Here is a 27510-nt window from a genome sequence, read left to right as displayed (position 1 = left end):
AACGGTGCACGTTGGCCTCATTAAAGCGGGTGAGTTTGCGTGTCTTTGCTGTTCCTGCCTCAGTGACTATAGTATAAGAGTGGTATTTTAATACAGCCGTTGTGCTTTCAGGGCCAGTACTACACCTGCTGCTTTGCTGACCTTAACCTTCCACACACACTCGTACCGCAGTGTTCGAGAGGGCTCATCCCACGGCCACGAGTGGTCCGTTCGGTGGTCGCCTGAATCGGGGCCCTGGTCGCCCATATCGGGCATCGTTATCTATATTCCGCCTATATTATAACGTATTCCACTTGATCTTGGTCGATATATGTATAGATACTTAGTGCTGTATTACCTCTAAATTGGATACGACTGGCTTGTATAGTGGTGCGATATTGATATATATGTATTTATGTATTATCTATATATAATATATATACCGCTCTATGCACTTTATAGCACTTTATAGCATTTTAGACCTTGGGAGCCTTTATTTATTGAACCGTCATCTTACTGTATGAAATATCTAATTGCTTTTATAAACTTTTATGTTGCTGACCAGGTATTTTAATAAAGACTTTTGTATATTGGTTACACACGTTTCTGCCCTGCCTATATGTATGTATACTGAATCTGTGTTGGGGAGTCATTACGTGCTCCGGGTGTCCAGTATTGCATTTAGTAAATATCTCCTGGGGCGCAATTCCCCAGGTGGCGTAGTAGGCTACCTTAAGCAATACCACCTTACCACATATACATAGGAAAAAGGTGGCCTTCAGATCAGGAGACACGGCAGCCTTAAAGGTTGCACAGAAAGAACTGAATATAAAAATGAGAGAAGCCAGAATTAAGTTTAAGGAACGAGCGGAACAAGACTTGGCCAACTCGAACACAAAAAGACTCTGGGACTCCATCAGGGAGATGACTAATATGAAGTCAGAGAGGAAGCCCATCTTTGCTCTAGATGAGAGCGCCAGAGCGAATGAGCTCAATAATTTCTTTATGCGATTTGAATGTGATACTTCTCAGGGATGCTATGAGGTGATTAATGAACTGAAATGTGATGCTGTTAATAACAGGATGGTAATAGATCAGGACACAGTCTGTAAAGTGTTTAAAACCATACAGACCGATAAAGCAACAGGGCCGGACGGAATGCATGCTTTCCTGTTAAAAACGTGTGCTGAGGAATTAGCCCCAGCCTGGCACAGGCTTTTCCAACTGTCACTAGACTCACATACAGTGCCTGAGATCTGGAGAAAATCAGTGATAGTCCCAATCCCGAAGAAAGCATGTCCACTAGAGAATAACGATTATAGGCCTGTGGCTATAACATCTAATGTAGTAAAAGCACTGGAGAGGATCCTGACAGAGGAACTCCGAAAGGAGGTAGGACCTCAGCTAGACCAGTATCAATTTGCATATTCTAAGAAACGCAGTACATGCGATGCAATATCTACATTAGCTCATCTCACTTTGAAACACCTGGAAAGTAAGGTGGCATACGCTAGATTACTTTTTATCGACTTCAGCTCGGCCTTTAATACTATACATCCAGACATTCTGTTGCGTAAATTAGCTCAGTTAAATGTGAACCCCTTTATAATTAAATGGTATTTTTCTTTTCTCTCTAGTAGACCACAGAGGGTGAGATTTAACTCGGTGTTCTCAGAGGAGACACTGAGTAGTACAGGGGTGCCTCAAGGAACAGTCAGTTCCTCTTTTCTATTTACCTTGTATACGGACGACTGTGTCAGCTCACACCCAAATCAATTTGTTATCAAGTTCTCCGATGACACTGTGATACTTAGTCTGCTGAAGAGTGATAATAACATCCTCAGCCATACAGAGGGAGTAGACAAGTTTATAGAGTGGTGTGATCTACACCATCTGAAAATAAATGTAAACAAAACAGAGGAGGTCATAGTGGACCCCAGGTCCATAGGAGACCACAGTATAATTAGTGTCCATGACCATAACATCAAACAGGTCCCCTCATATAAATATCTGGGAGTACAGATCGATGAGGACCTGAGCTGGCACACGCATGTTACAACACTGTGTTCTAAGATACACCAACGTCTACACTTTCTCAGAAGACTTAGGCTTTTTGGAGTCAGTAGAAATATCATGTTGACCTTTTACAGAGCTAGTATAGAGTCAATCCTAAGATACGGTATATCCAGCTGGTTTGGCAATCTAACTGTGAAATACAAGTCTCAAGTAAATAGGCTAGCAAACATGGCTGGGAAGATCATGGGCATGTCCACCCCACCCATCACTCCCCAGGCCATCTTTGAACAAGCAGTGGTGAGACAGGCTCGGAATATTGTATCTGACCCCTTGCATGTACTGTACCGAGAGTACGAGCTGATGCCATCCGGTAGGAGGTATAGAACTCCACGATGTGTATATAATAGATTTAAACACTCTTTTGTTCCCCTGTCAACTAAAATGCTCAATCAGGGATTGCCGAATGCACTTTAATGACTATAGTTGCACTTTATCAAGGGAATGTGTGCAATATCTCTGTTTTGTGTATATTGAGTGTTTCATGGTGTTTTTTCTTTTTCGTATGTGAACATGTCTGTTATTTGTATGCAGCTGTGACTGTCTCCAAGACAAATTTCTCCCAAGGGAGACAAATAAAGATAACCTTGAACCTTGACCTTGAAATGTGATAATATAGCATCACAATCATTTAACTACTTTAATATCTGTTTATATGTTGACTATTCAAAAATATACCAGCTCACAGTACAAGCTTGTACATTTTATTTATTTATTTAATATAACATTTTTGGAAAATATCAAAATATGTGCTGACCTCATCACATTGGTCATGACGTCTATGGCCGTTTTTAGCCCAAGGAGTGTTTTTTGTGCAAATCTAATGCTTGGAATGGATTCAGAATCATGAAAACCCCCATAGTTTGACATGTGACATGCTACTTAAAGCATAAGGAAGGTTTGACATTTGACCATTTTGCCTGCCATAGGATGTTAATGGAAAAAAGCCCAATACTAACAGCCGGTCAGCAAGTGGATTCATGAATGTATGTATATAGACAATATTTCAGGCCAATAAAAAAAAAGACTATATACCAAATTTCTCACTTTAAAAAAAGAAGCCCGTCGGCTGCCGGACTAACAGGGCCCCTGCCCAGGATCCATATATGGAGCTGGCCTGCTCTGACATCATTCTGATGTCTACATAGACTCCATATTTGGGCATGCCTGACAAAGAACTCTATATATGGACATAAAACAGACATATGGGGGGGGGGGGGGGGGGGGGGGCATGCATTTCCAACTTGCATCGTTCCAAGTAGGCCAGTGCCCAACCGGCACCGCTCTAGTATACTATACTCGTTAGATTGTCCCGTTTCACCACTTTGTCTAAAATATTAAATCTATTTTCAAAAGATTTATATTTGAAAACTTGATAAATTCCTCCCCATTGTTGGAACAGATTCAACCAGAGGTTTAAGTCCTGGTGAATTGAAAATGGAGGACCCTGCTGTAAACAAGTCTTAGTGCTTCACTGCTTTTATCCACATAGCAGCTTTGTATTGACCTTTTGAACTGTACCCAGGCCATTCTACAAACTGAATGTTGTGCTTTTCGAAGACTTTCTCCCTAGTGGACACATCATGCTACTGTAGTACATTTAATGTATTTGGAAATTGTCTTATTTTCACAGTGTGCTCCCATTCACCAAAAGATAAGTGAGTGGGCTATAATGGGAAAAAGAAATAGGCTTGATGGTGAATCTTTAATTATTTAAATAGTAAAAAAACAAAACAAAAAAACTGTTCATATCTACAGGCTAATTCAGGTCAAGAAACCATCCATTCAGGAGAGAGAACAAAGTATAATGGAAGTGATGCAATAGAGGGTATGCGCATGCTTAAAGTGAAGGGCACATAGAGTGGCAACATGCAAAGTGAGTTTAACATCATTTAATTCAATCAGATAGGACTTCTGTTTGGATGTATGGGCTGTCGAGGCCAGGAAGTAGTTTTTTGGCCACTCAGTAGGCGTTCCTGCATAACTTCCTGGTTTGACGATGTCACACGCATACCCGTCTAGTCTATAGACCGATTCCGTACCGGTTTCATGGTCGCAGCCTACGTATTTCCTGTAGGCGGACTCGACGTAGCTGCGGGGGTAAAACCCTCACCAGGCGCACTCTTCCACTACAGTGAACGGCAGAGTGACTGATGTTAGTTTGCCTCAAACTTTACTCCTTTACCTGCTTTTTTACAAACGCTAACATTACAAAGATGCCCAGAACATCGAGATGAACCTGTGTAGTTTATGGCTGCTCCAACAGTAGTGGCAACATAACAAATAAAATAAAACAGAATGTCTAATATCCACCGCGATGGCTGAGACCAGAGCCATTGAGTAATGGTTGAGACAAAGCAGTGAAGAATCCTGCAAGATACATAATTTCAGTCTTACCCAATACCCAATCTTTCTGTTTTATGAACACAAGGCTGCTGTATTTTATACCTCATACTAAGCATTTAAAGTATGATGTATAAAGTACAGCAGCCTTGTGTTAATAAAACAGAAATATTTGGTATTGGGTAAGACTGGCGTTATGTATCTTTCACTGCTTTGTCTCAACCATTGCTCAATGGCTCTGGTCTCCGCCACCGCCGTGGATATTAGACATTCCGTTTTTATTTTATTTTTATGTTGCCACTACTGTTGGAGCAGCCATAAACTACACAGGTTCATCTCGATGTTCTGGGCATCTTTGTAATGTTAGTGTTAGTAAAAAAGCAGGTAAAGGAGTAAAGTTTGAGGCAAACTAACATCAGTCACTCTGCCGTTCACTGTAGTGGAAGAGGTGCGCCTGGTGAGGGTTTTACCCCCGCAGCTACGTCGAGTCCGCCTACAGGAAATACGTAGGCTGCGACCATGAGACCGGTACGGAATCGGTCTATAGAGCGTCGCAGTCCCGCCCCCTCGAGAGACCCGGAAAACAAATCGCCGTTCAGTTTCCTCATAGACTTTTCAGAAAGTATTTATTTAAAGACGTTTACGCCGCAGACAAAGCCAACTCTTGTCGTGACAAATCATGACAATAAACAATGTTTTGGGCCAAACAAATAATTAGAAAGTAGAAACAAACGGCAGGTTGTTTTTCTTCTTATAAATTTGATCGGCCCAAAGGATTGTGTTCATTGTCATGATTTGTCACGATCAGAGTTGGCTTTGTCCGCGGCGTAAACGTCTTTAAATAAATACTTTAGGAAAAGCCTATGGAGAAAATGAATGGAGAACCATTTCCTGGGCCACTCATTCTGAAAGGGGGAGGGACTGCGACGCTCTATACTATAGGGTGGCATTTTGCTCCATGTATGGGGATTTCCCAGTATGGGGCAATAGATGCCTCCATCAAGTAATTATATGCAAGGTTCCCAGTGCCCACTTAGTAACAATGTGTATAGAATTTATATAAAAATGTTGACTGTCTCAAGACACTTTCTGAAGGGGTAATAAATCAGTCATCTGTAAATCTGAAGATTTCAGTTTATTAAGCCATCTTGACAAAGCATTTAGATCAGTTCAGTACATGTGATCCTCCTCTTCAATGCGGTCCGTCTTAATTGTAGTGTCTGGGGTAAGCAGAGGGAACATTATTTGTACAAAATAGTTTAATACATTTAAAAGAATCATGAATAGGTCTAGAATCAGAGCTGCTCCTCAGCTTCTGGTGGTGTAAGTTGTTCCCAAACTTTTTAGCTCAAGACCCAAAAGAGAAATTAGACGTTTGCCTGGGACTACTAGTGATATAATAGCCAATCTACAATCTCACAACACTGTGAAGATCTGCCATTTACACCACTTCTTAATTATATATTTTTATTTAATTTATGGAATGTCTTTTTGTTTGGCGTTTACTCGAGTTGTGACCTCAAAATAATTGGTCTGTGACCCACAAATGGGTACTTACTACTTGGTACTACTGTTTGGCATTTTGTTAAAAGGTTAAAGTGTTTGTTCAATAACAGGGGGCCAACAGTCTCAGTAAACAGATTATAAATCTCATTACAAGTTCGGTATTCAAAATGTACTTCAGCAAAAGTACAAAAGTATTGGCATCAAAATATACTTAACATACCAAAAGTAGGCTACTTTATGCAGAATGCTCACCACAAAGTTTTCAAACTCAGATCTACAAGCTCACAATGCGACGTGTTGCGAGCTTGTACTGCATATCGGCCATTTTCAAATTGCCAAAAGTCTATCTATAAATTATAGGTTTGAAGTGGTTTTGAATTGTAATAATCAAAATCTACAAAATGACAAGTTAAAGTTTTCAAAGAACAGTGAAGACAATATGTAGAGGGTTAAAGTATTGGCACACCTTGGAAGAGACGGAGGAGTACTATCCCCATAGTAGTCCCTCAGGAGATCCTGTACGAAGTTCTTCTTGGCAGTCTCCCGGGCACGCTTCCGGTACCCTGCCTCCGTCGAGGCCCCAGACTCACTATAGTACGTGGCCGCTCCCGTTCTATCGGCCTCTCTCAGTTCCTGTTGAAGGGCACTATAGTAATAGATGCTGAAAAGGGCCATGTGCAGAAGCTGAAAACACAATGAAGATCTGGAGTTAGAAAGGCTCAGACCAGAAAATGTGACCTTATCAGTACAAAGTATATATTTGATGATGTGAAGTAGATAGATAAGGATTTGAGGGCCCCTTTCAAGAGCTATTGTGGGGCACATCACACTACCCTTTTCTTTAGTCGTCTGATAAGTTTGCTCATTGTTGGGTCGAACTGGGCAAACGGTTCCGCCAGACCAAGAAGTTCCCGTTATTTGGCTTACGTTAGGGTGTACCAAGTATAATTCAGGCATCATCTTCTTGGACATTGAGTAAAAGTCAGTCTCACTTGAGCCAAATGCGAACGAAAATAAAAGCCTGGGTACTGAGGCTACACTTTCTGAAACCACTGCAAGTAAGAGTTCACTGGCAAATGGGGAACAGCAGACAATAAAGACTGAATCTGATGATTCAGACTGAGAGTAGGCTAAATGATTCTAATCAGTCAGTCCACCCTTGTTGAAATGTGCTATATATATGCCTTCCTTAGAGTTCACCCCAAAAATGACTTATTTTCTATCAATTACACACCCCATTAAGCCTTGAATTCATGGGGGTTTTAGTTTGTCGCATTCATAAGCCAATAATTTTATGACCGGCAAAGAGTCTCCGGTACGTATGGGGCCCATACGACAACGGAGTACGAAAATATCCGTTTTATTAAAGATTGAGTATGTGTAGCCTGGGCCTAAATGAAACATTAAACGCCATTGAAGGGAAAATCTACGTCATATGTAAACGAGCAAATCGGCTGACCAATCATGGGAGCATCTAATGTCCGCCAACCTAAATTGATGTAGGATGACAAGAGCGCCCCTCATTTCACACGGGTGTGATTTTTAGCATGGCTTGGGCTCACTTGACGATACATGTCCTTTTAAGGTTCTGATGTGTTCATTGCTAGCATTACAAATAGTGTGAATAGGCTTTTGTTACAATAGATCCAGCCACTTACCCCATGATTTTCATTAGTCATAGTATGTAGATCTTGTAGGTGTGCTTTAATTGATCTGAGTTCATCGAAAATAAACTGGACAGCCTGATTGGGATGACGACGGGTTGGATCTTCCACATCGTCGATAGCCGTAGCTTCCACATGGCCAGCAGTTTCGTCAACAACACGATATGGAAGTGGTCCCCAGTACCCATGTAACGTTGGAAGCTCGTCTGTGTTTCATACAGAGGAGTAATGGAATTAGAATGTTTACCAAAGGAAAAATGGTGGATTGTTAGATCAGATGTAAAACTTCGACAATGTCAAAGAGACATTGAGTGAAACTTGTCATTATGTTTTTCCTTTTTTCCCCTCATGTGCAAAAGAATCAGAAAAATAATTGTTAATTAAAATACAGATTCATGGGATCTGGCATTCCTATTTTGGGCCTATGTAGGTGAATATTTTAAGACCTTTCAAATTAAAACATTTTCAAAAAATACAAAGAATCTACAAGTTCACAATGTGTCACAGTGGTGAATTGTAAGCTTGTAGATCAGCCATCTTTAAGTAGCCAAATAGACAGACAGCAGGGCTGTATTTGACCCAATAAAATCTACTGAATGAATGTCTCTGAACGTAGGCTACCTGAGCCTGCTGGTGCTGCTGCAACAATGCGGTACTGGACCAGAAGGACCAGTATGGACATGGATACCAGCAAACACAGCTGCATCTAGTAACAGTTCATAATGTAGAAAAGATTATTATTTTAAGAGGAGAATCATGAATGAATGGCTACAGAAATGAGATGGCATATGACTTAATGTCTTGGTGTATTCTTCTTTACCATCAAATGCTAAAGTACAATCAACCGAAGTTCACTGAAAGAACAGTAGGCCTAGGCTATAAAAGAAAACGGAAATGGACTCACTGTTCAAACTTAAGTGTTGTGTTTATCCTGTTGGCTGGTTGCTGAATCCCAAATCAGGAGGAGTACAGAATGAGGAGCTGGATTTATAATAAACACTCAACAGAAACTAAAAACAGGAGCAGTTATTGAATTGACTATACTTTGTAATGCTTTAAGTCAATATAAATGTCATATGTTGTGGGGTGAGAGCTAGTTATTTATCCCTTCTCCCTACTCTCAATTTATGTGATGTCCCCCTAATCACCTATATTCAGGACAGCTGAGCTGAGCTGAGACACCTGGCAACTGGCTGATTAACCTTGAGTCACCACTTGCAGACATGCTGCCCCCCATTTCATCACTTCCATTTTCACTTTATCATTATCCTGTACATTTGTATAGACTCATTTCCAGACAATATTATGTCACAACCTGTTTGCATGCTCAGGTCGGGGGCAATAGAAAGTACCAATCGCTACAATTTTGTTATTATGCAATGTAGAAGTAGGCCATGTAGAAGTTGTGCTCATAGTTACTCAACAACTTTTTTTCTTCTTTTTATTTTACAATTTCTATCCCACGATTTTGTAACCCGTTTTTCACCCCTGTGTCAATTATCGAATGTGATCCTGGGCTCTACACAGTACACACCCTCCACCAACCTGGGGAGAGCAATGGACTTGAACTCATGCTTCCTTCATGCAAGAGTGTCCAAGTCGCTCCTTTACACCTGACAGGGGGGAGTTTCCCTGGTTGCATGTAGCGTGACAGCGCGTGGAAGGAACACGTTATTCCAACCAGTTCCTTTCCCCTACATCAGGCGTCCCGGCTGGCCAGGGGGAGGCAGTTTAGAGACCAGGATTAATGCATGTTTTTTGTGAGGGTACCTACCCTAGGGGACACGGGGAGAAGAGAACATGCAAGCTCCACACAGAGGGGCCCTTTCGCCAACTCCGCCTCAGGTATGGGCACTGATGAAGCGTAGGAGAGGACACGCCGCCGGCGCCCACAGCGTCCCGAGCATGAATCGAACCCAGGACCTTCTAGCTGTGAGGTGACAGCACTGGCGACTGTGCCACCGTGCCCCTCGTGTCCCTCGTTACTCAACTTTTCTAACATAAAACCTTAGGGTAGCTACTGGACATGTCAGGGACGATTAACTCCCAACAGGGCCCCTGGGCCGGTCATTTATTTGGGACCCCCATAGCACGCACGCGTGTGACATTTTCGTGGTTTTATCATCTTTTTGACCTAAATTTAACGAAATCAATGGCCACAGGAGCCCTTTTCAGGGCCTGAATCCCAGTACCACACGGTCCAATTTCCCTGAAGAGCCCATATCCGGGTTCATATTCTGGCCACTGTGGCCACTGCAGGCTACAGTGTCCCGTTTGCATTTGCAGTAAGGCAGCTTCACTACTCCTACCCGTTATTGACAGTAGAGGGCACCAAAGGCTTCTGTTTGAGGTTGTTTACGGCACAGCATCAGTTTCAGGAGTGAAAGTTGGGTTTTGATTGATTGATTGAAATATTTATTAACAGTTTGTAGAATTTACAGTACATTTTAAGCACAAACTCAATACAAAGACTGTAAACTGTGAGGGGACGACCCAATTAAGCATTACACTTGTTTACAACAGGGTCCACATTGTTCAATTCATCAAAACATTTAAAGACATACAACCATTTAGAGACATACAAATAGACATTTCTATGTAGCTAAAGAACAGAACAGGAATTCATCATATGGGAAGCAAAAAAGGGAAAATATACAAGCACTGGGAAAATATACAATATACAGTGAGGGAAATGGGGTGGGGGGGTGGGGGGGATTCAGATTTTACAGAGGCCAGTTTCGAATTGCAGCCATCCGTAGGTGCCCTTTGAGAGCGGTTTTGAAGGAGTCAAGGGATTCACATGTCTTAATGACTGTTGGTAGGGCGTTACACATTTTGGTGGCATAGGAGCGAAAAGAATTTAGTCCCTTGTTTGTGCCGAATCTGGGTTGTACATGGTTTGTTGCACTCCCTCTGGTGTTGTGGGTGTGGACTTCGTTTACATTAAGGAAGTATTTAGACAGGTACATGGGTATCTTGGTGGTGTATCGAATCTTGTGGACCAGACCCATTGCAAGATGCTGTACTCTGTCGACGACCCTAAGCCATCCCAGCCTGTCAAAGTGGGCAGGGGTGAGGTGGGTTCGGGGGGTGAGGCCAAGTAGGAGCCTGACCAGTTTGTTTTGGGAGGTCTGGAGCCTTGTTTTAAGGGCCTTTGAGGTGCCTTTGAGGTTCAAACTGGGGCCATGCTCTACAGGAGGACAAAATGATAACAGGCATGTACTTCCCCCGGTCAACAATTACAAAATGTAGCGTTGTTGTCTGTCAGGAGCCTTTAATAAAGGCAATCAGTCGTATAATTGATGTTGCTGATTGATATTCCCTGGACGTGGCACGCTTTGCTGTGAAACTAAAGGTGCTTTATAGCAGTGGTTTTCAAAGTAGGGGTCCCCAGCTAAATGTGATAATATAGCATCACAATCATTTAACTACTTTAATATGTTTATATGTTGACTATTCAAAAATATACCAGCTCACAGTACAAGCTTGTACATTTTATTTATTTATTTAATATAACATTTTTGAAAAATATCAAAATATGTGCTGACCTCATCACATTGGTCATGACGTCTATGGCCGTTTTTAGCCCAAGGAGTGTTTTTTGTGCAAATCTAATGCTTGGAATGGATTCAGAATCATGAAAACCCCCATAGTTTGACATGTGACATGCTACTTAAAGCATAAGGAAGGTTTGACATTTGACCATTTTGCCTGCCATAGGATGTTAATGGAAAAAAGCCCAATACTAACAGCCGGTCAGCAAGTGGATTCATGAATGTATGTATATAGACAATATTTCAGGCCAATAAAAAAAAAAGACTATATACCAAATTTCTCACTTTAAAAAAAGAAGCCCGTCGGCTGCCGGACTAACAGGGCCCCTGCCCAGGATCCATATATGGAGCTGGCCTGCTCTGACATTCTGATGTCTACATAGACTCCATATTTGGGCATGCCTGACAAAGAACTCTATATATGGACATAAAACAGACATATGGGGGGGGGGGGGGGGCATGCATTTCCAACTTGCATCGTTCCAAGTAGGCCAGTGCCCAACCGGCACCGCTCTAGTATACTATACTCGTTAGATTGTCCCGTTTCACCACTTTAATGTCTAAAATATTAAATCTATTTTCAAAAGATTTATATTTGAAAACTTGATAAATTCCTCCCCATTGTTGGAACAGATTCAACCAGAGGTTTAAGTCCTGGTGAATTGAAAATGGAGGACCCTGCTGTAAACAAGTCTTAGTGCTTCACTGCTTTTATCCACATAGCAGCTTTGTATTGACCTTTTGAACTGTACCCAGGCCATTCTACAAACTGAATGTTGTGCTTTTCGAAGACTTTCTCCCTAGTGGACACATCATGCTACTGTAGTACATTTAATGTATTTGGAAATTGTCTTATTTTCACAGTGTGCTCCTATTCACCAAAAGATAAGTGAGTGGGCTATAATGGGAAAAAGAAATAGGCTTGATGGTGAATCTTTAATTATTTAAATGGTAAAAAAAAAAAAAAAAAAAAAAAAACTGTTCATATCTACAGGCTAATTCAGGTCAAGAAACCATCCATTCAGGAGAGAGAACAAAGTATAATGGAAGTGATGCAATAGAGGGTATGCGCATGCTTAAAGTGAAGGGCACATAGAGTGGCAACATGCAAAGTGAGTTTAACATCATTTAATTCAATCAGATAGGACTTCTGTTTGGATGTATGGGCTGTCGAGGCCAGGAAGTAGTTTTTTGGCCACTCAGTAGGCGTTCCTGCATAACTTCCTGGTTTGACGATGTCACACGCATACCCGTCTAGTCTATAGAGCGTCGCAGTCCCGCCCCCTCGAGAGACCCGGAAAATAAATCGCCGTTCAGTTTCCTCAGACTTTTCAGAAAGTATTTATTTAAAGACGTTTACGCCGCAGACAAAGCCAACTCTTGTCGTGACAAATCATGACAATAAACAATGTTTTGGGCCAAACAAATAATTAGAAAGTAGAAACAAACGGCAGGTTACAACACTTTGTTGTTTTTCTTCTTATAAATTTGATCGGCCCAAAAGATTGTGTTCATTGTCATGATTTGTCACGATCAGAGTTGGCTTTGTCCGCGGCGTAAACGTCTTTAAATAAATACTTTAGGAAAAGCCTATGGAGAAAATGAATGGAGAACCATTTCCTGGGCCACTCATTCTGAAAGGGGGAGGGACTGCGACGCTCTATACTATAGGGTGGCATTTTGCTCCATGTATGGGGATTTCCCAGTATGGGGCAATAGATGCCTCCATCAAGTAATTATATGCAAGGTTCCCAGTGCCCACTTAGTAACAATGTGTATAGAATTTATATAAAAATGTTGACTGTCTCAAGACACTTTCTGAAGGGGTAATAAATCAGTCATCTGTAAATCTGAAGATTTCAGTTTATTAAGCCATCTTGACAAAGCATTTAGATCAGTTCAGTACATGTGATCCTCCTCTTCAATGCGGTCCGTCTTAATTGTGGTGTCTGGGGTAAGCAGAGGGAACATTATTTGTACAAAATAGTTTAATACATTTAAAAGAATCATGAATAGGACTAGAATCAGAGCTGCTCCTCAGCTTCTGGTGGTGCAAGTTGTTCCCAAACCTTTTAGCTCAAGACCCAAAAGAGAAATTAGACGTTTGCCTGGGACTACTAGTGATATAATAGCCAATCTACAATCTCACAACACTGTGAAGATCTGCCATTTACACCACTTCTTAATTATATATTTTTATTTAATTTATGGAATGTCTTTTTGTTTGGCGTTTACTCGAGTTGTGACCTCAAAATAATTGGTCTGTGACCCACAAATGGGTACTTACTACTTGGTACTACTGTTTGGCATTTTGTTAAAAGGTTAAAGTGTTTGTTCAATAACAGGGGGCCAACAGTCTCAGTAAACAGATTATAAATCTCATTACAAGTTCGGTATTCAAAATGTACTTCAGCAAAAGTACAAAAGTATTGGCATCAAAATATACTTAACATACCAAAAGTAGGCTACTTTATGCAGAATGCTCACCACAAAGTTTTCAAACTCAGATCTACAAGCTCACAATGCGACGTGTTGCGAGCTTGTACTGCATATCGGCCATTTTCAAATTGCCAAAAGTCTATCTATAAATTATAGGTTTGAAGTGGTTTTGAATTGTAATAATCAAAATCTACAAAATGACAAGTTAAAGTTTTCAAAGAACAGTGAAGACAATATGTAGAGGGTTAAAGTATTGGCACACCTTGGAAGAGACGGAGGAGTACTATCCCCATAGTAGTCCCTCAGGAGATCCTGTACGAAGTTCTTCTTGGCAGTCTCCCGGGCACGCTTCCGGTACCCTGCCTCCGTCGAGGCCCCAGACTCACTATAGTACGTGGCCGCTCCCGTTCTATCGGCCTCTCTCAGTTCCTGTTGAAGGGCACTATAGTAATAGATGCTGAAAAGGGCCATGTGCAGAAGCTGAAAACACAATGAAGATCTGGAGTTAGAAATGCTCAGACCAGAAAATGTGACCTTATCAGTACAAAGTATATATTTGATGATGTGAAGTAGATAGATAAGGATTTGAGGGCCCCTTTCAAGAGCTATTGTGGGGCACATCACACTACCCTTTTCTTTAGTCGTCTGATAAGTTTGCTCATTGTTGGGTCGAACTGGGCAAACGGTTCCGCCAGACCAAGAAGTTCCCGTTATTTGGCTTACGTTAGGGTGTACCAAGTATAATTCAGGCATCATCTTCTTGGACATTGAGTAAAAGTCAGTCTCACTTGAGCCAAATGCAAACGAAAATAAAAGCCTGGGTACTGAGGCTACACTTTCTGAAACCACTGAAAGTAAGAGTTCACTGGCAAATGGGGAACAGCAGACAATAAAGACTGAATCTGATGATTCAGACTGAGAGTAGGCTAAATGATTCTAATCAGTCAGTCCACCCTTGTTGAAATGTATGCCTTCCTTAGAGTTCACCCCAAAAATGACTTATTTTCTATCAATTACACACCCCATTAAGCCTTGAATTCATGGGGGTTTTAGTTTGTCGCATTCATAAGCCAATAATTTTATGACCGGCAAAGAGTCTCCGGTACGTATGGGGCCCATACGACAACGGAGTACGAAAATATCCGTTTTATTAAAGATTGAGTATGTGTAGCCTGGGCCTAAATGAAACATTAAACGCCATTGAAGGGAAAATCTACGTCATATGTAAACGAGCAAATCGGCTGACCAATCACATGTTGGTGGGAGCATCTAATGTCTGCCAACCTAAATTGATGTAGGATGACAAGAGCGCCCCTCATTTCACACGGGTGTGATTTTTAGCTTGGCTTGGGCTCACTTGACGATACATGTCCTTTTAAGGTTCTGATGTGTTCATTGCTAGCATTACAAATAGTGTGAATAGGCTTTTGTTACAATAGATCCAGCCACTTACCCCATGATTTTCATTAGTCATAGTATGTAGATCTTGTAGGTGTGCTTTAATTGATCTGAGTTCATCGAAAATAAACTGGACAGCCTGATTGGGATGACGACGGGTTGGATCTTCCACATCGTCGATAGCCGTAGCTTCCACATGGCCAGCAGTTTCGTCAACAACACGATATGGAAGTGGTCCCCAGTACCCATGTAACGTTGGAAGCTCGTCTGTGTTTCATACAGAGGAGTAATGGAATTAGAATGTTTACCAAAGGAAAAATGGTGGATTGTTAGATCAGATGTAAAACTTCGACAATGTCAAAGAGACATTGAGTGAAACTTGTCATTATGTTTTTCCTTTTTTCCCCTCATGTGCAAAAGAATCAGAAAAATAATTGTTAATTAAAATGCAGATTCATGGGATCTGGCATTCCTATTTTGGGCCTATGTAGGTGAATATTTTAAGACCTTTCAAATTAAAACATTTTCAAAAAATACAAAGAATCTACAAGTTCACAATGTGTCACAGTGGTGAATTGTAAGCTTGTAGATCGGCCATCTTTAAGTAGCCAAATAGACAGACAGCAGGGCTGTATTTGACCCAATAAAATCTACTGAATGAATGTCTCTGAACGTAGGCTACCTGAGCCTGCTGGTGCTGCTGCAACAATGCGGTACTGGACCAGAAGGACCAGTATGGACATGGATACCAGCAAACACAGCTGCATCTAGTAACAGTTCATAATGTAGAAAAGATTATTATTTTAAGAGGAGAATCATGAATGAATGGCTACAGAAATGAGATGGCATATGACTTAATGTCTTGGTGTATTCTTCTTTACCATCAAATGCTAAAGTACAATCAACCGAAGTTCACTGAAAGAACAGTAGGCCTAGGCTATAAAAGAAAACGGAAATGGACTCACTGTTCAAACTTAAGTGTTGTGTTTATCCTGTTGGCTGGTTGCTGAATCCCAAATCAGGAGGAGTACAGAATGAGGAGCTGGATTTATAATAAACACTCAACAGAAACTAAAAACAGGAGCAGTTATTGAATTGACTATACTTTGTAATGCTTTAAGTCAATATAAATGTCATATGTTGTGGGGTGAGAGCTAGTTATTTATCCCTTCTCCCTACTCTCAATTTATGTGATGTCCCCCTAATCACCCATATTCAGGACAGCTGAGCTGAGCTGAGACACCTGGCAACTGGCTGATTAACCTTGAGTCACCACTTGCAGACATGCTGCCCCCCATTTCATCACTTCCATTTTCACTTTATCATTATCCTGTACATTTGTATAGACTCATTTCCAGACAATATTATGTCACAACCTGTTTGCATGCTCAGGTCGGGGGCAATAGAAAGTACCAATCGCTACAATTTTGTTATTATGCAATGTAGAAGTAGTCCTACGTAGAAGTTGTGCTCATAGTTACTCAACAAAAATTTTTCTTCTTTTTATTTTACAATTTCTATCCCACGATTTTGTAACCCGTTTTTCACCCCTGTGTCAATTATCGAATGTGATCCTGGGCTCTACACAGTACACACCCTCCACCAACCTGGGGAGAGCAATGGACTTGAACTCATGCTTCCTTCATGCAAGAGTGTCCAAGTCGCTCCTTTACACCTGACAGGGGGGAGTTTCCCTGGTTGCATGTAGCGCGACAGCGCGTGGAAGGAACACGTTATTCCAACCAGTTCCTTTCCCCTACATCAGGCGTCCCGGCTGGCCAGGGGGAGGCAGTTTAGAGACCAGGATTAATGCATGTTTTTTGTGAGGGTACCTACCCTAGGGGACACGGGGAAAAGAGAACATGCAAGCTCCACACAGAGGGGCCCTTTCGCCAACTCCGCCTCAGGTATGGGCACTGATGAAGCGTAGGAGAGGACACGCCGCCGGCGCCCACAGCGTCCCGAGCATGAATCGAACCCAGGACCTTCTAGCTGTGAGGTGACAGCACTGGCGACTGTGCCACCGTGCCCCTCGTGTCCCTCGTTACTCAACTTTTCTAACATAAAACCTTAGGGTAGCTACTGGACATGTCAGGGACGATTAACTCCCAACAGGGCCCCTGGGCCGGTCATTTATTTGGGACCCCCATAGCACGCACGCGTGTGACATTTTCGTGGTTTTATCATCTTTTTGACCTAAATTTAACTAAATCAATGGCCACAGGAGCCCTTTTCAGGGCCTGAATCCCAGTACCACACGGTCCAATTTCCCTGAAGAGCCCATATCCGGGTTCATATTCTGGCCACTGTGGCCACTGGCCACTGCAGGCTACAGTGTCCTGTTTGCATTTGCAGTAAGGCAGCTTCACTACTCCTACCCTATGGGTTTCCTAGAGTTATTGCACTCCTTTGATTTTATCCAACATGTTGTTGGGCCTACACATAAACATGGGCACACTCTGGACCTGGTGATTTCTAGAGGGCTGAACATCACTGTGGAAAGGACTATTGAAAGGCCCGAGCTGTCAGACCACTTTCTGCTGTGTTTTAATATGACTGTCTCTGATCTAGAGAAAAACATCACTGAATATACCATAAAAAAGCGTTTTTTTAGCTCTTCTGCTGCCGACGAGTTCTCTCGTCACCTGGGTCCCCCATTGCCCGATACTCCCCCAGTGAATGATATGGTTCAAAATTTTAATCTTAAACTAGAGTCAGCTCTTGATATAGTGGCTCCTTTGAAAACAAAAAAGAAACATAATACCAGAGTAACACCCTGGATAAATGAGCTCTCACGCTCACTGAAGCAAGAATGTCGAAGAGCTGAGCGAGCTTGGAGAAAAAACAAACTCACCATCCACCTAGAGATTCTTAAAAAGTCAACAGTCGCCTATAACAAAGCCTTGCGTTTAGCAAGGCAGGCATATTTCTCTGGCATTATTAACGAGAACAAGAAAAATGCTAGAGTCCTATTCTCTACCATTGATCGACTTTTAAACCCCCCCCAGTCCTACAAGCAGTCATTCCCGGCCTCTAAAGCTAAGTGTAATGAGTTTGCATGCTTTTTTGACAACAAAATTTCAAACATTAGAGCCGATATTAAGAATGGTGCTACTGCTAGCGCAAACCGTCAAACAGCAGCAAATGGTCCCAGGGTAGATCTCTCCAGGGGGAGCCTATCATCGTTCTGCGAAATTGAGGAAGACGAACTCCGCAAAACTATATCACAGATGACATCATCCTCCTGTTCATTAGATACAATTCCCACCAACTTTCTCAAAGAAGTCTTAGACAGTGTGATTGGAGATATCCTAAAAATTGTAAACAGCTCTCTACAATCAGGCGTCTTCCCAGACTCACTGAAGACTGCTGTAGTTAAGCCCCTTCTCAAGAAACACAATCTTGATCCCTCTGTTTTGGGTAACTATCGACCCATTTCAAATCTACCCTTTCTGGGCAAGGTTTTAGAAAAATGTATCTTTCATCAATTGGATGTGTTTCTACAGAACAATAATGTACACAACAAATTCCAATCTGGCTTTAGGAAAGGCCACAGCACAGAAACAGCACTTGTAAAAGTAATGAATGATCTGAGGGTGTCTGCTGACAAGAAACATGTATCCGTTCTCTTACTTCTAGATTTAACGGCTGCATTTGACACGATTGATCACTCAATTTTAATACAGCGTCTGGAGCACTGGATAGGCCTGTCTGGTACGGCCCTGTCCTGGTTTTCCTCCTACCTATCAAACAGAAGTTACTTTGTCAATCTAGCCGAGTTTGACTCAGACAAACACGACATCAGTTCTGGTATTCCACAGGGCTCGATTCTTTTTTTTTTTAAGATATTCTTTTGCGGCTTACGCCTTTTATTGATTTTTTAAGGGACAGAAAGTAGTCTGACAGGAAACGGGAGAGAGATGGGGGGATGACATGCGGTAAAGGCCGTGTCGGGTCCGGGAGTCGAACCCGCGGCACACCGCGACTGGATCACCAGTCCGGTGCCCAGACCGTTACGCTACGGCCTGGGCCAAGGGCTCGATTCTTGGCCCTCTGCTTTTCTCCTTGTACATACTGCCACTGGGCGAACTCATTGCCAATCACGGAGTCAATTTTCATTTCTATGCTGATGATACCCAATTATATCTATCTGTGGCTCCAGATGATCCCTGTGCTTTAGACCCGCTGCTTACCTGTCTGTCTAGCATCAAATGTTGGATGAGTGAGAACTTTCTCAAGCTAAATGAGGACAAGACAGAAGTTCTCATAATCGGCTCTAGTGAGCAGAAAGAATCAATATTAAGCAGACTTGGCAACCTGACTGTAGACAGTAACAGTACAGTAAAGAACCTGGGGGTTATTATTGATTCCGAATTGAATTTTAATTCACACATTAATCATGTTACCAAGATTGCCTTTTTTCACCTTAGAAATATTGCACGAATCAGAGCCTATGTGTCCTTGGACGATGCAAAAACGCTAATCCACGCCTTTGTTTTCTCTCGGCTTGATTACTGCAATGCACTTTTTTCAGGACTGCCTAAGAAAACAACTGACAGATTACAACTTGTCCAAAATGCAGCAGCCAGAGTTTTAACTAGAACTAAGATGAGAGAACATATTACTCCAGTTTTGGCATCACTGCACTGGCTTCCGGTTGTTTTTAGGATTGATTTTAAAATTATTTTACTTGTCTATAAAGCCCTCAATGGTCTCGCACCTTCCTACCTACATGACTGCTTGCCTAAATATGTCCCAAACCGCCCGCTAAGGTCTTCCACTGCTGGCCTGCTCGCTTTGCCTAAAAAAATGGCAACTAAAAAATACGGGGAAGCAGCTTTTTGCTTCTACGGGCCATCGGCATGGAACAAGCTCCCTCTGTACCTTCGTCAGGCAGCCTCTGTAGACATTTTTAAAGCTCAGCTCAAGACCCACTTCTACAACATTGCCTTTAAGTGATCTTATTCATGTCCTCACTGTATTGCATTACTGCTTGTTTTTTAATGTCGTTGCCTTGCTTTTCTTTTATGCTTTTCTTTTATTTTATTCTCCATTGTTCTGTAAAGCACTTTGAGCTGCATTTGATGTCATGAAAGGTGCTATACAAATAAAGTTTTATTATTATTATTATTATTATTACCCGTTATTGACAGTAGAGGGCACCAAAGGCTTCTGTTTGAGGTTGTTTACGGCACAGCATCAGTTTCAGGAGTGAAGGTTGGGTTCAAACTGGGGCCATGCTCTACAGGAGGACAAAATGATAACAGGCATGTACTTCCCCCGGTCAACAATTACAAAATGTAGCGTTGTTGTCTGTCAGGAGCCTTTAATAAAGGCAATCAGTCGTATAATTGATGTTGCTGATTGATATTCCCTGGACGTGGCACGCTTTGCTGTGAAACTAAAGGTGCTTTATAGCAGTGGTTTTCAAAGTAGGGGTCCTTGGTTCAGGGGGTCCCCAGCTAAATGTGATAATATAGCATCACAATCATTTAACTACTTTAATATCTGTTTATATGTTGACTATTCAAAAATATACCAGCTCACAGTACAAGCTTGTACATTTTATTTATTTATTTAATATAACATTTTTGAAAAATATCAAAATATGTGCTGACCTCATCACATTGGTCATGACGTCTATGGCCGTTTTTAGCCCAAGGAGTGTTTTTTGTGCAAATCTAATGCTTGGAATGGATTCAGAATCATGAAAACCCCCATAGTTTGACATGTGACATGCTACTTAAAGCATAAGGAAGGTTTGACATTTGACCATTTTGCCTGCCATAGGATGTTAATGGAAAAAAGCCCAATACTAACAGCCGGTCAGCAAGTGGATTCATGAATGTATGTATATAGACAATATTTCAGGCCAATAAAAAAAAAAGACTATATACCAAATTTCTCACTTTAAAAAAAGAAGCCCGTCGGCTGCCGGACTAACAGGGCCCCTGCCCAGGATCCATATATGGAGCTGGCCTGCTCTGACATCATTCTGATGTCTACATAGACTCCATATTTGGGCATGCCTGACAAAGAACTCTATAATATGGACATAAAACAGACATATGGGGGGGGGGGGCATGCATTTCCAACTTGCATCGTTCCAAGTAGGCCAGTGCCCAACCGGCACCGCTCTAGTATACTATACTCGTTAGATTGTCCCGTTTCACCACTTTAATGTCTAAAATATTAAATCTATTTTCAAAAGATTTATATTTGAAAACTTGATAAATTCCTCCCCATTGTTGGAACAGATTCAACCAGAGGTTTAAGTCCTGGTGAATTGAAAATGGAGGACCCTGCTGTAAACAAGTCTTAGTGCTTCACTGCTTTTATCCACATAGCAGCTTTGTATTGACCTTTTGAACTGTACCCAGGCCATTCTACAAACTGAATGTTGTGCTTTTCGAAGACTTTCTCCCTAGTGGACACATCATGCTACTGTAGTACATTTAATGTATTTGGAAATTGTCTTATTTTCACAGTGTGCTCCTATTCACCAAAAGATAAGCGAGTGGGCTATAATGGGAAAAAGAAATAGGCTTGATGGTGAATCTTTAATTATTTAAATAGTAAAAAAAAAAAAAAAACTGTTCATATCTACAGGCTAATTCAGGTCAAGAAACCATCCATTCAGGAGAGAGAACAAAGTATAATGGAAGTGATGCAATAGAGGGTATGCGCATGCTTAAAGTGAAGGGCACATAGAGTGGCAACATGCAAAGTGAGTTTAACATCATTTAATTCAATCAGATAGGACTTCTGTTTGGATGTATGGGCTGTCGAGGCCAGGAAGTAGTTTTTTGGCCACTCAGTAGGCGTTCCTGCATAACTTCCTGGTTTGACGATGTCACACGCATACCCGTCTAGTCTATAGAGCGTCGCAGTCCCGCCCCCTCGAGAGACCCGGAAAACAAATCGCCGTTCAGTTTCCTCATAGACTTTTCAGAAAGTATTTATTTAAAGACGTTTACGCCGCAGACAAAGCCAACTCTTGTCGTGACAAATCATGACAATAAACAATGTTTTGGGCCAAACAAATAATTAGAAAGTAGAAACAAACGGTAGGTTGTTTTTCTTCTTATAAATTTGATCGGCCCAAAGGATTGTGTTCATTGTCATGATTTGTCACGATCAGAGTTGGCTTTGTCCGCGGCGTAAACGTCTTTAAATAAATACTTTAGGAAAAGCCTATGGAGAAAATGAATGGAGAACCATTTCCTGGGCCACTCATTCTGAAAGGGGGAGGGACTGCGACGCTCTATACTATAGGGTGGCATTTTGCTCCATGTATGGGGATTTCCCAGTATGGGGCAATAGATGCCTCCATCAAGTAATTATATGCAAGGTTCCCAGTGCCCACTTAGTAACAATGTGTATAGAATTTATATAAAAATGTTGACTGTCTCAAGACACTTTCTGAAGGGGTAATAAATCAGTCATCTGTAAATCTGAAGATTTCAGTTTATTAAGCCATCTTGACAAAGCATTTAGATCAGTTCAGTACATGTGATCCTCCTCTTCAATGCGGTCCGTCTTAATTGTGGTGTCTGGGGTAAGCAGAGGGAACATTATTTGTACAAAATAGTTTAATACATTTAAAAGAATCATGAATAGGACTAGAATCAGAGCTGCTCCTCAGCTTCTGGTGGTGTAAGTTGTTCCCAAACTTTTTAGCTCAAGACCCAAAAGCGAAATTAGACGTTTGCCTGGGACTACTAGTGATATAATAGCCAATCTACAATCTCACAACACTGTGAAGATCTGCCATTTACACCACTTCTTAATTATATATTTTTATTTAATTTATGGAATGTCTTTTTGTTTGGCGTTTACTCGAGTTGTGACCTCAAAATAATTGGTCTGTGACCCACAAATGGGTACTTACTACTACTGTTTGGCATTTTGTTAAAAGGTTAAAGTGTTTGTTCAATAACAGGGGGCCAACAGTCTCAGTAAACAGATTATAAATCTCATTACAAGTTCGGTATTCAAAATGTACTTCAGCAAAAGTACAAAAGTATTGGCATCAAAATATACTTAACATACCAAAAGTAGGCTACTTTATGCAGAATGCTCACCACAAAGTTTTCAAACTCAGATCTACAAGCTCACAATGCGACGTGTTGCGAGCTTGTACTGCATATCGGCCATTTTCAAATTGCCAAAAGTCTATCTATAAATTATAGGTTTGAAGTGGTTTTGAATTGTAATAATCAAAATCTACAAAATGACAAGTTAAAGTTTTCAAAGAACAGTGAAGACAATATGTAGAGGGTTAAAGTATTGGCACACCTTGGAAGAGACGGAGGAGTACTATCCCCATAGTAGTCCCTCAGGAGATCCTGTACGAAGTTCTTCTTGGCAGTCTCCCGGGCACGCTTCCGGTACCCTGCCTCCGTCGAGGCCCCAGACTCACTATAGTACGTGGCCGCTCCCGTTCTATCGGCCTCTCTCAGTTCCTGTTGAAGGGCACTATAGTAATAGATGCTGAAAAGGGCCATGTGCAGAAGCTGAAAACACAATGAAGATCTGGAGTTAGAAATGCTCAGACCAGAAAATGTGACCTTATCAGTACAAAGTATATATTTGATGATGTGAAGTAGATAGATAAGGATTTGAGGGCCCCTTTCAAGAGCTATTGTGGGGCACATCACACTACCCTTTTCTTTAGTCGTCTGATAAGTTTGCTCATTGTTGGGTCGAACTGGGCAAACGGTTCCACCAGACCAAGAAGTTCCCGTTATTTGGCTTACGTTAGGGTGTACCAAGTATAATTCAGGCATCATCTTCTTGGACATTGAGTAAAAGTCAGTCTCACTTGAGCCAAATGCAAACGAAAATAAAAGCCTGGGTACTGAGGCTACACTTTCTGAAACCACTGAAAGTAAGAGTTCACTGGCAAATGGGGAACAGCAGACAATAAAGACTGAATCTGATGATTCAGACTGAGAGTAGGCTAAATGATTCTAATCAGTCAGTCCACCCTTGTTGAAATGTGCTATATATGCCTTCCTTAGAGTTCACCCCAAAAATGACTTATTTTCTATCAATTACACACCCCATTAAGCCTTGAATTCATGGGGGTTTTAGTTTGTCGCATTCATAAGCCAATAATTTTATGACCGGCAAAGAGTCTCCGGTACGTATGGGGCCCATACGACAACGGAGTACGAAAATATCTGTTTTATTAAAGATTGAGTATGTGTAGCCTGGGCCTAAATGAAACATTAAACGCCATTGAAGGGAAAATCTACGTCATATGTAAACGAGCAAATCGGCTGACCAATCACATGTTGGTGGGAGCATCTAATGTCCGCCAACCTAAATTGATGTAGGATGACAAGAGCGCCCCTCATTTCACACGGGTGTGATTTTTAGCTTGGCTTGGGCTCACTTGACGATACATGTCCTTTTAAGGTTCTGATGTGTTCATTGCTAGCATTACAAATAGTGTGAATAGGCTTTTGTTACAATAGATCCAGCCACTTACCCCATGATTTTCATTAGTCATAGTATGTAGATCTTGTAGGTGTGCTTTAATTGATCTGAGTTCATCGAAAATAAACTGGACAGCCTGATTGGGATGACGACGGGTTGGATCTTCCACATCGTCGATAGCCGTAGCTTCCACATGGCCAGCAGTTTCGTCAACAACACGATATGGAAGTGGTCCCCAGTACCCATGTAACGTTGGAAGCTCGTCTGTGTTTCATACAGAGGAGTAATGGAATTAGAATGTTTACCAAAGGAAAAATGGTGGATTGTTAGATCAGATGTAAAACTTCGACAATGTCAAAGAGACATTGAGTGAAACTTGTCATTATGTTTTTCCTTTTTTCCCCTCATGTGCAAAAGAATCAGAAAAATAATTGTTAATTAAAATACAGATTCATGGGATCTGGCATTCCTATTTTGGGCCTATGTAGGTGAATATTTTAAGACCTTTCAAATTAAAACATTTTCAAAAAATACAAAGAATCTACAAGTTCACAATGTGTCACAGTGGTGAATTGTAAGCTTGTAGATCGGCCATCTTTAAGTAGCCAAATAGACAGACAGCAGGGCTGTATTTGACCCAATAAAATCTACTGAATGAATGTCTCTGAACGTAGGCTACCTGAGCCTGCTGGTGCTGCTGCAACAATGCGGTACTGGACCAGAAGGACCAGTATGGACATGGATACCAGCAAACACAGCTGCATCTAGTAACAGTTCATAATGAAGAAAAGATTATTATTTTAAGAGGAGAATCATGAATGAATGGCTACAGAAATGAGATGGCATATGACTTAATGTCTTGGTGTATTCTTCTTTACCATCAAATGCTAAAGTACAATCAACCGAAGTTCACTGAAAGAACAGTAGGCCTAGGCTATAAAAGAAAACGGAAATGGACTCACTGTTCAAACTTAAGTGTTGTGTTTATCCTGTTGGCTGGTTGCTGAATCCCAAATCAGGAGGAGTACAGAATGAGGAGCTGGATTTATAATAAACACTCAACAGAAACTAAAAACAGGAGCAGTTATTGAATTGACTATACTTTGTAATGCTTTAAGTCAATATAAATGTCATATGTTGTGGGGTGAGAGCTAGTTATTTATCCCTTCTCCCTACTCAATGTATGTGATATCCCCCTAATCACCCATATTCAGGACAGCTGAGCTGAGCTGAGACACCTGGCAACTGGCTGATTAACCTTGAGTCACCACTTGCAGACATGCTGCCCCCCATTTCATCACTTCCATTTTCACTTTATCATTATCCTGTACATTTGTATAGACTCATTTCCAGACAATATTATGTTACAACCTGTTTGCATGCTCAGGTCGGGGGCAATAGAAAGTACCAATCGCTACAAATTTGTTATGATGCAATGTAGAAGTAGGCCTACGTAGAAGTTGTGCTCATAGTTACTCAACAACTTTTTTTCTTCTTTTTATTTTACAATTTCTATCCCACGATTTTGTAACCCGTTTTTCACCCCTGTGTCAATTATCTAATGTGATCCTGGGCTCTACACAGTACACACCCTCCACCAACCTGGGGAGAGCAATGGACTTGAACTCATGCTTCCTTCATGCAAGAGTGTCCAAGTCGCTCCTTTACACCTGACAGGGGGGAGTTTCCCTGGTTGCATGTAGCGCGACAGCGCGTGGAAGGAACACGTTATTCCAACCAGTTCCTTTCCCCTACATCAGGCGTCCCGGCTGGCCAGGGGGAGGCAGTTTAGAGACCAGGATTAATGCATGTTTTTTGTGAGGGTACCTACCCTAGGGGACACGGGGAGAAGAGAACATGCAAGCTCCACACAGAGGGGCCCTTTCGCCAACCCCGCCTCAGGTATGGGCACTGATGAAGCGTAGGAGAGGACACGCCGCTGGCGCCCACAGCGTCCCGAGCATGAATAGAACCCAGGACCTTCTAGCTGTGAGGTGACAGCACTGGCGACTGTGCCACCGTGCCCCTCGTGTCCCTCGTTACTCAACTTTTCTAACATAAAACCTTAGGGTAGCTACTGGACATGTCAGGGACGATTAACTCCCAACAGGGCCCCTGGGCCGGTCATTTATTTGGGAACCCCATAGCACGCACGCGTGTGACATTTTCGTGGTTTTATCATCTTTTTGACCTAAATTTAACGAAATCAATGGCCACAGGAGCCCTTTTCAGGGCCTCAATCCCAGTACCACACGGTCCAATTTCCCTGAAGGGCCCATATCCGGGTTCATATTCTGGCCACTGTGGCCACTGGCCACTGCAGGCTACAGTGTCCTGTTTGCATTTGCAGTAAGGCAGCTTCACTATACTCCTACCCGTTATTGACAGTAGAGGGCACCAAAGGCTTCTGTTTGAGGTTGTTTACGGCACAGCATCAGTTTCAGGAGTGAAAGTTGGGTTCAAACTGGGGCCATGCTCTACAGGAGGACAAAATGATAACAGGCATGTACTTCCCCCGGTCAACAATTACAAAATGTAGCGTTGTTGTCTGTCAGGAGCCTTTAATAAAGGCAATCAGTCGTATAATTGATGTTGCTGATTGATATTCCCTGGACGTGGCACGCTTTGCTGTGAAACTAAAGGTGCTTTATAGCAGTGGTTTTCAAAGTGGGGTCCGGGGACCCCCAGGGCCAGGGGTCCTTGGTTCAGGGGGTCCCCAGCTAAATGTGATAATATAGCATCACAATCATTTAACTACTTTAATATCTGTTTATATGTTGACTATTCAAAAATATACCAGCTCACAGTACAAGCTTGTACATTTTATTTATTTATTTAATATAACATTTTTGAAAAATATCAAAATATGTGCTGACCTCATCACATTGGTCATGACGTCTATGGCCGTTTTTAGTCCAAGGAGTGTTTTTTGTGCAAATCTAATGCTTGGAATAGATTCAGAATCATGAAAACCCCCATAGTTTGACATGTGACATGCTACTTAAAGCATAAGGAAGGTTTGACATTTGACCATTTTGCCTGCCATAGGATGTTAATGGAAAAAAGCCCAATACTAACAGCCGGTCAGCAAGTGGATTCATGAATGTATG

At 41.7% G+C, this 27510-nt stretch overlaps 2 protein-coding genes and 1 long non-coding RNA gene across 3 annotated transcripts; all 3 read right to left on the bottom strand.

Annotated features, from left to right (window-relative positions):
* Positions 1 to 6507: 6507 nt before the first annotated feature.
* On the bottom strand, positions 6508 to 8631 carry LOC310859665. The gene is made up of 4 exons (XR_014569324.1): positions 8470 to 8631; positions 8187 to 8271; positions 7560 to 7771; positions 6508 to 6585 (listed from the first exon to the last, which is right to left on the bottom strand). It is a non-coding gene; the product is annotated as an uncharacterized lncRNA (long non-coding RNA).
* Positions 8632 to 12990: 4359 nt separating this feature from the next.
* On the bottom strand, positions 12991 to 16083 carry LOC310860413 (uncharacterized protein). The gene is made up of 5 exons (XM_083767297.1): positions 15922 to 16083; positions 15639 to 15723; positions 15012 to 15223; positions 13821 to 14038; positions 12991 to 13068 (listed from the first exon to the last, which is right to left on the bottom strand). The coding sequence occupies exons 2-5, from the start codon at positions 15721 to 15723 to the stop codon at positions 13056 to 13058; spliced, it is 528 nt and encodes a 175-aa protein (XP_083623423.1). The 5' UTR covers positions 15922 to 16083; the 3' UTR covers positions 12991 to 13055.
* Positions 16084 to 22431: 6348 nt separating this feature from the next.
* Positions 22432 to 25497, bottom strand: LOC310860743 (uncharacterized protein). Its single transcript, XM_083767876.1, has 5 exons — positions 25363 to 25497; positions 25080 to 25164; positions 24453 to 24664; positions 23255 to 23472; positions 22432 to 22509 (listed from the first exon to the last, which is right to left on the bottom strand). Exons 2-5 carry the CDS (start codon positions 25162 to 25164, stop codon positions 22497 to 22499), a joined length of 528 nt encoding a protein of 175 aa, XP_083624002.1. The 5' UTR covers positions 25363 to 25497; the 3' UTR covers positions 22432 to 22496.
* Positions 25498 to 27510: the final 2013 nt, after the last annotated feature.

This window comes from Protomyctophum parallelum (genome assembly GCF_964188405.1).
Source record: "Protomyctophum parallelum genome assembly, chromosome: 6".
Lineage (NCBI taxonomy): Eukaryota > Metazoa > Chordata > Actinopteri > Myctophiformes > Myctophidae > Protomyctophum > Protomyctophum parallelum.
This window is presented reverse-complemented; position numbering and strand designations above follow the sequence as displayed.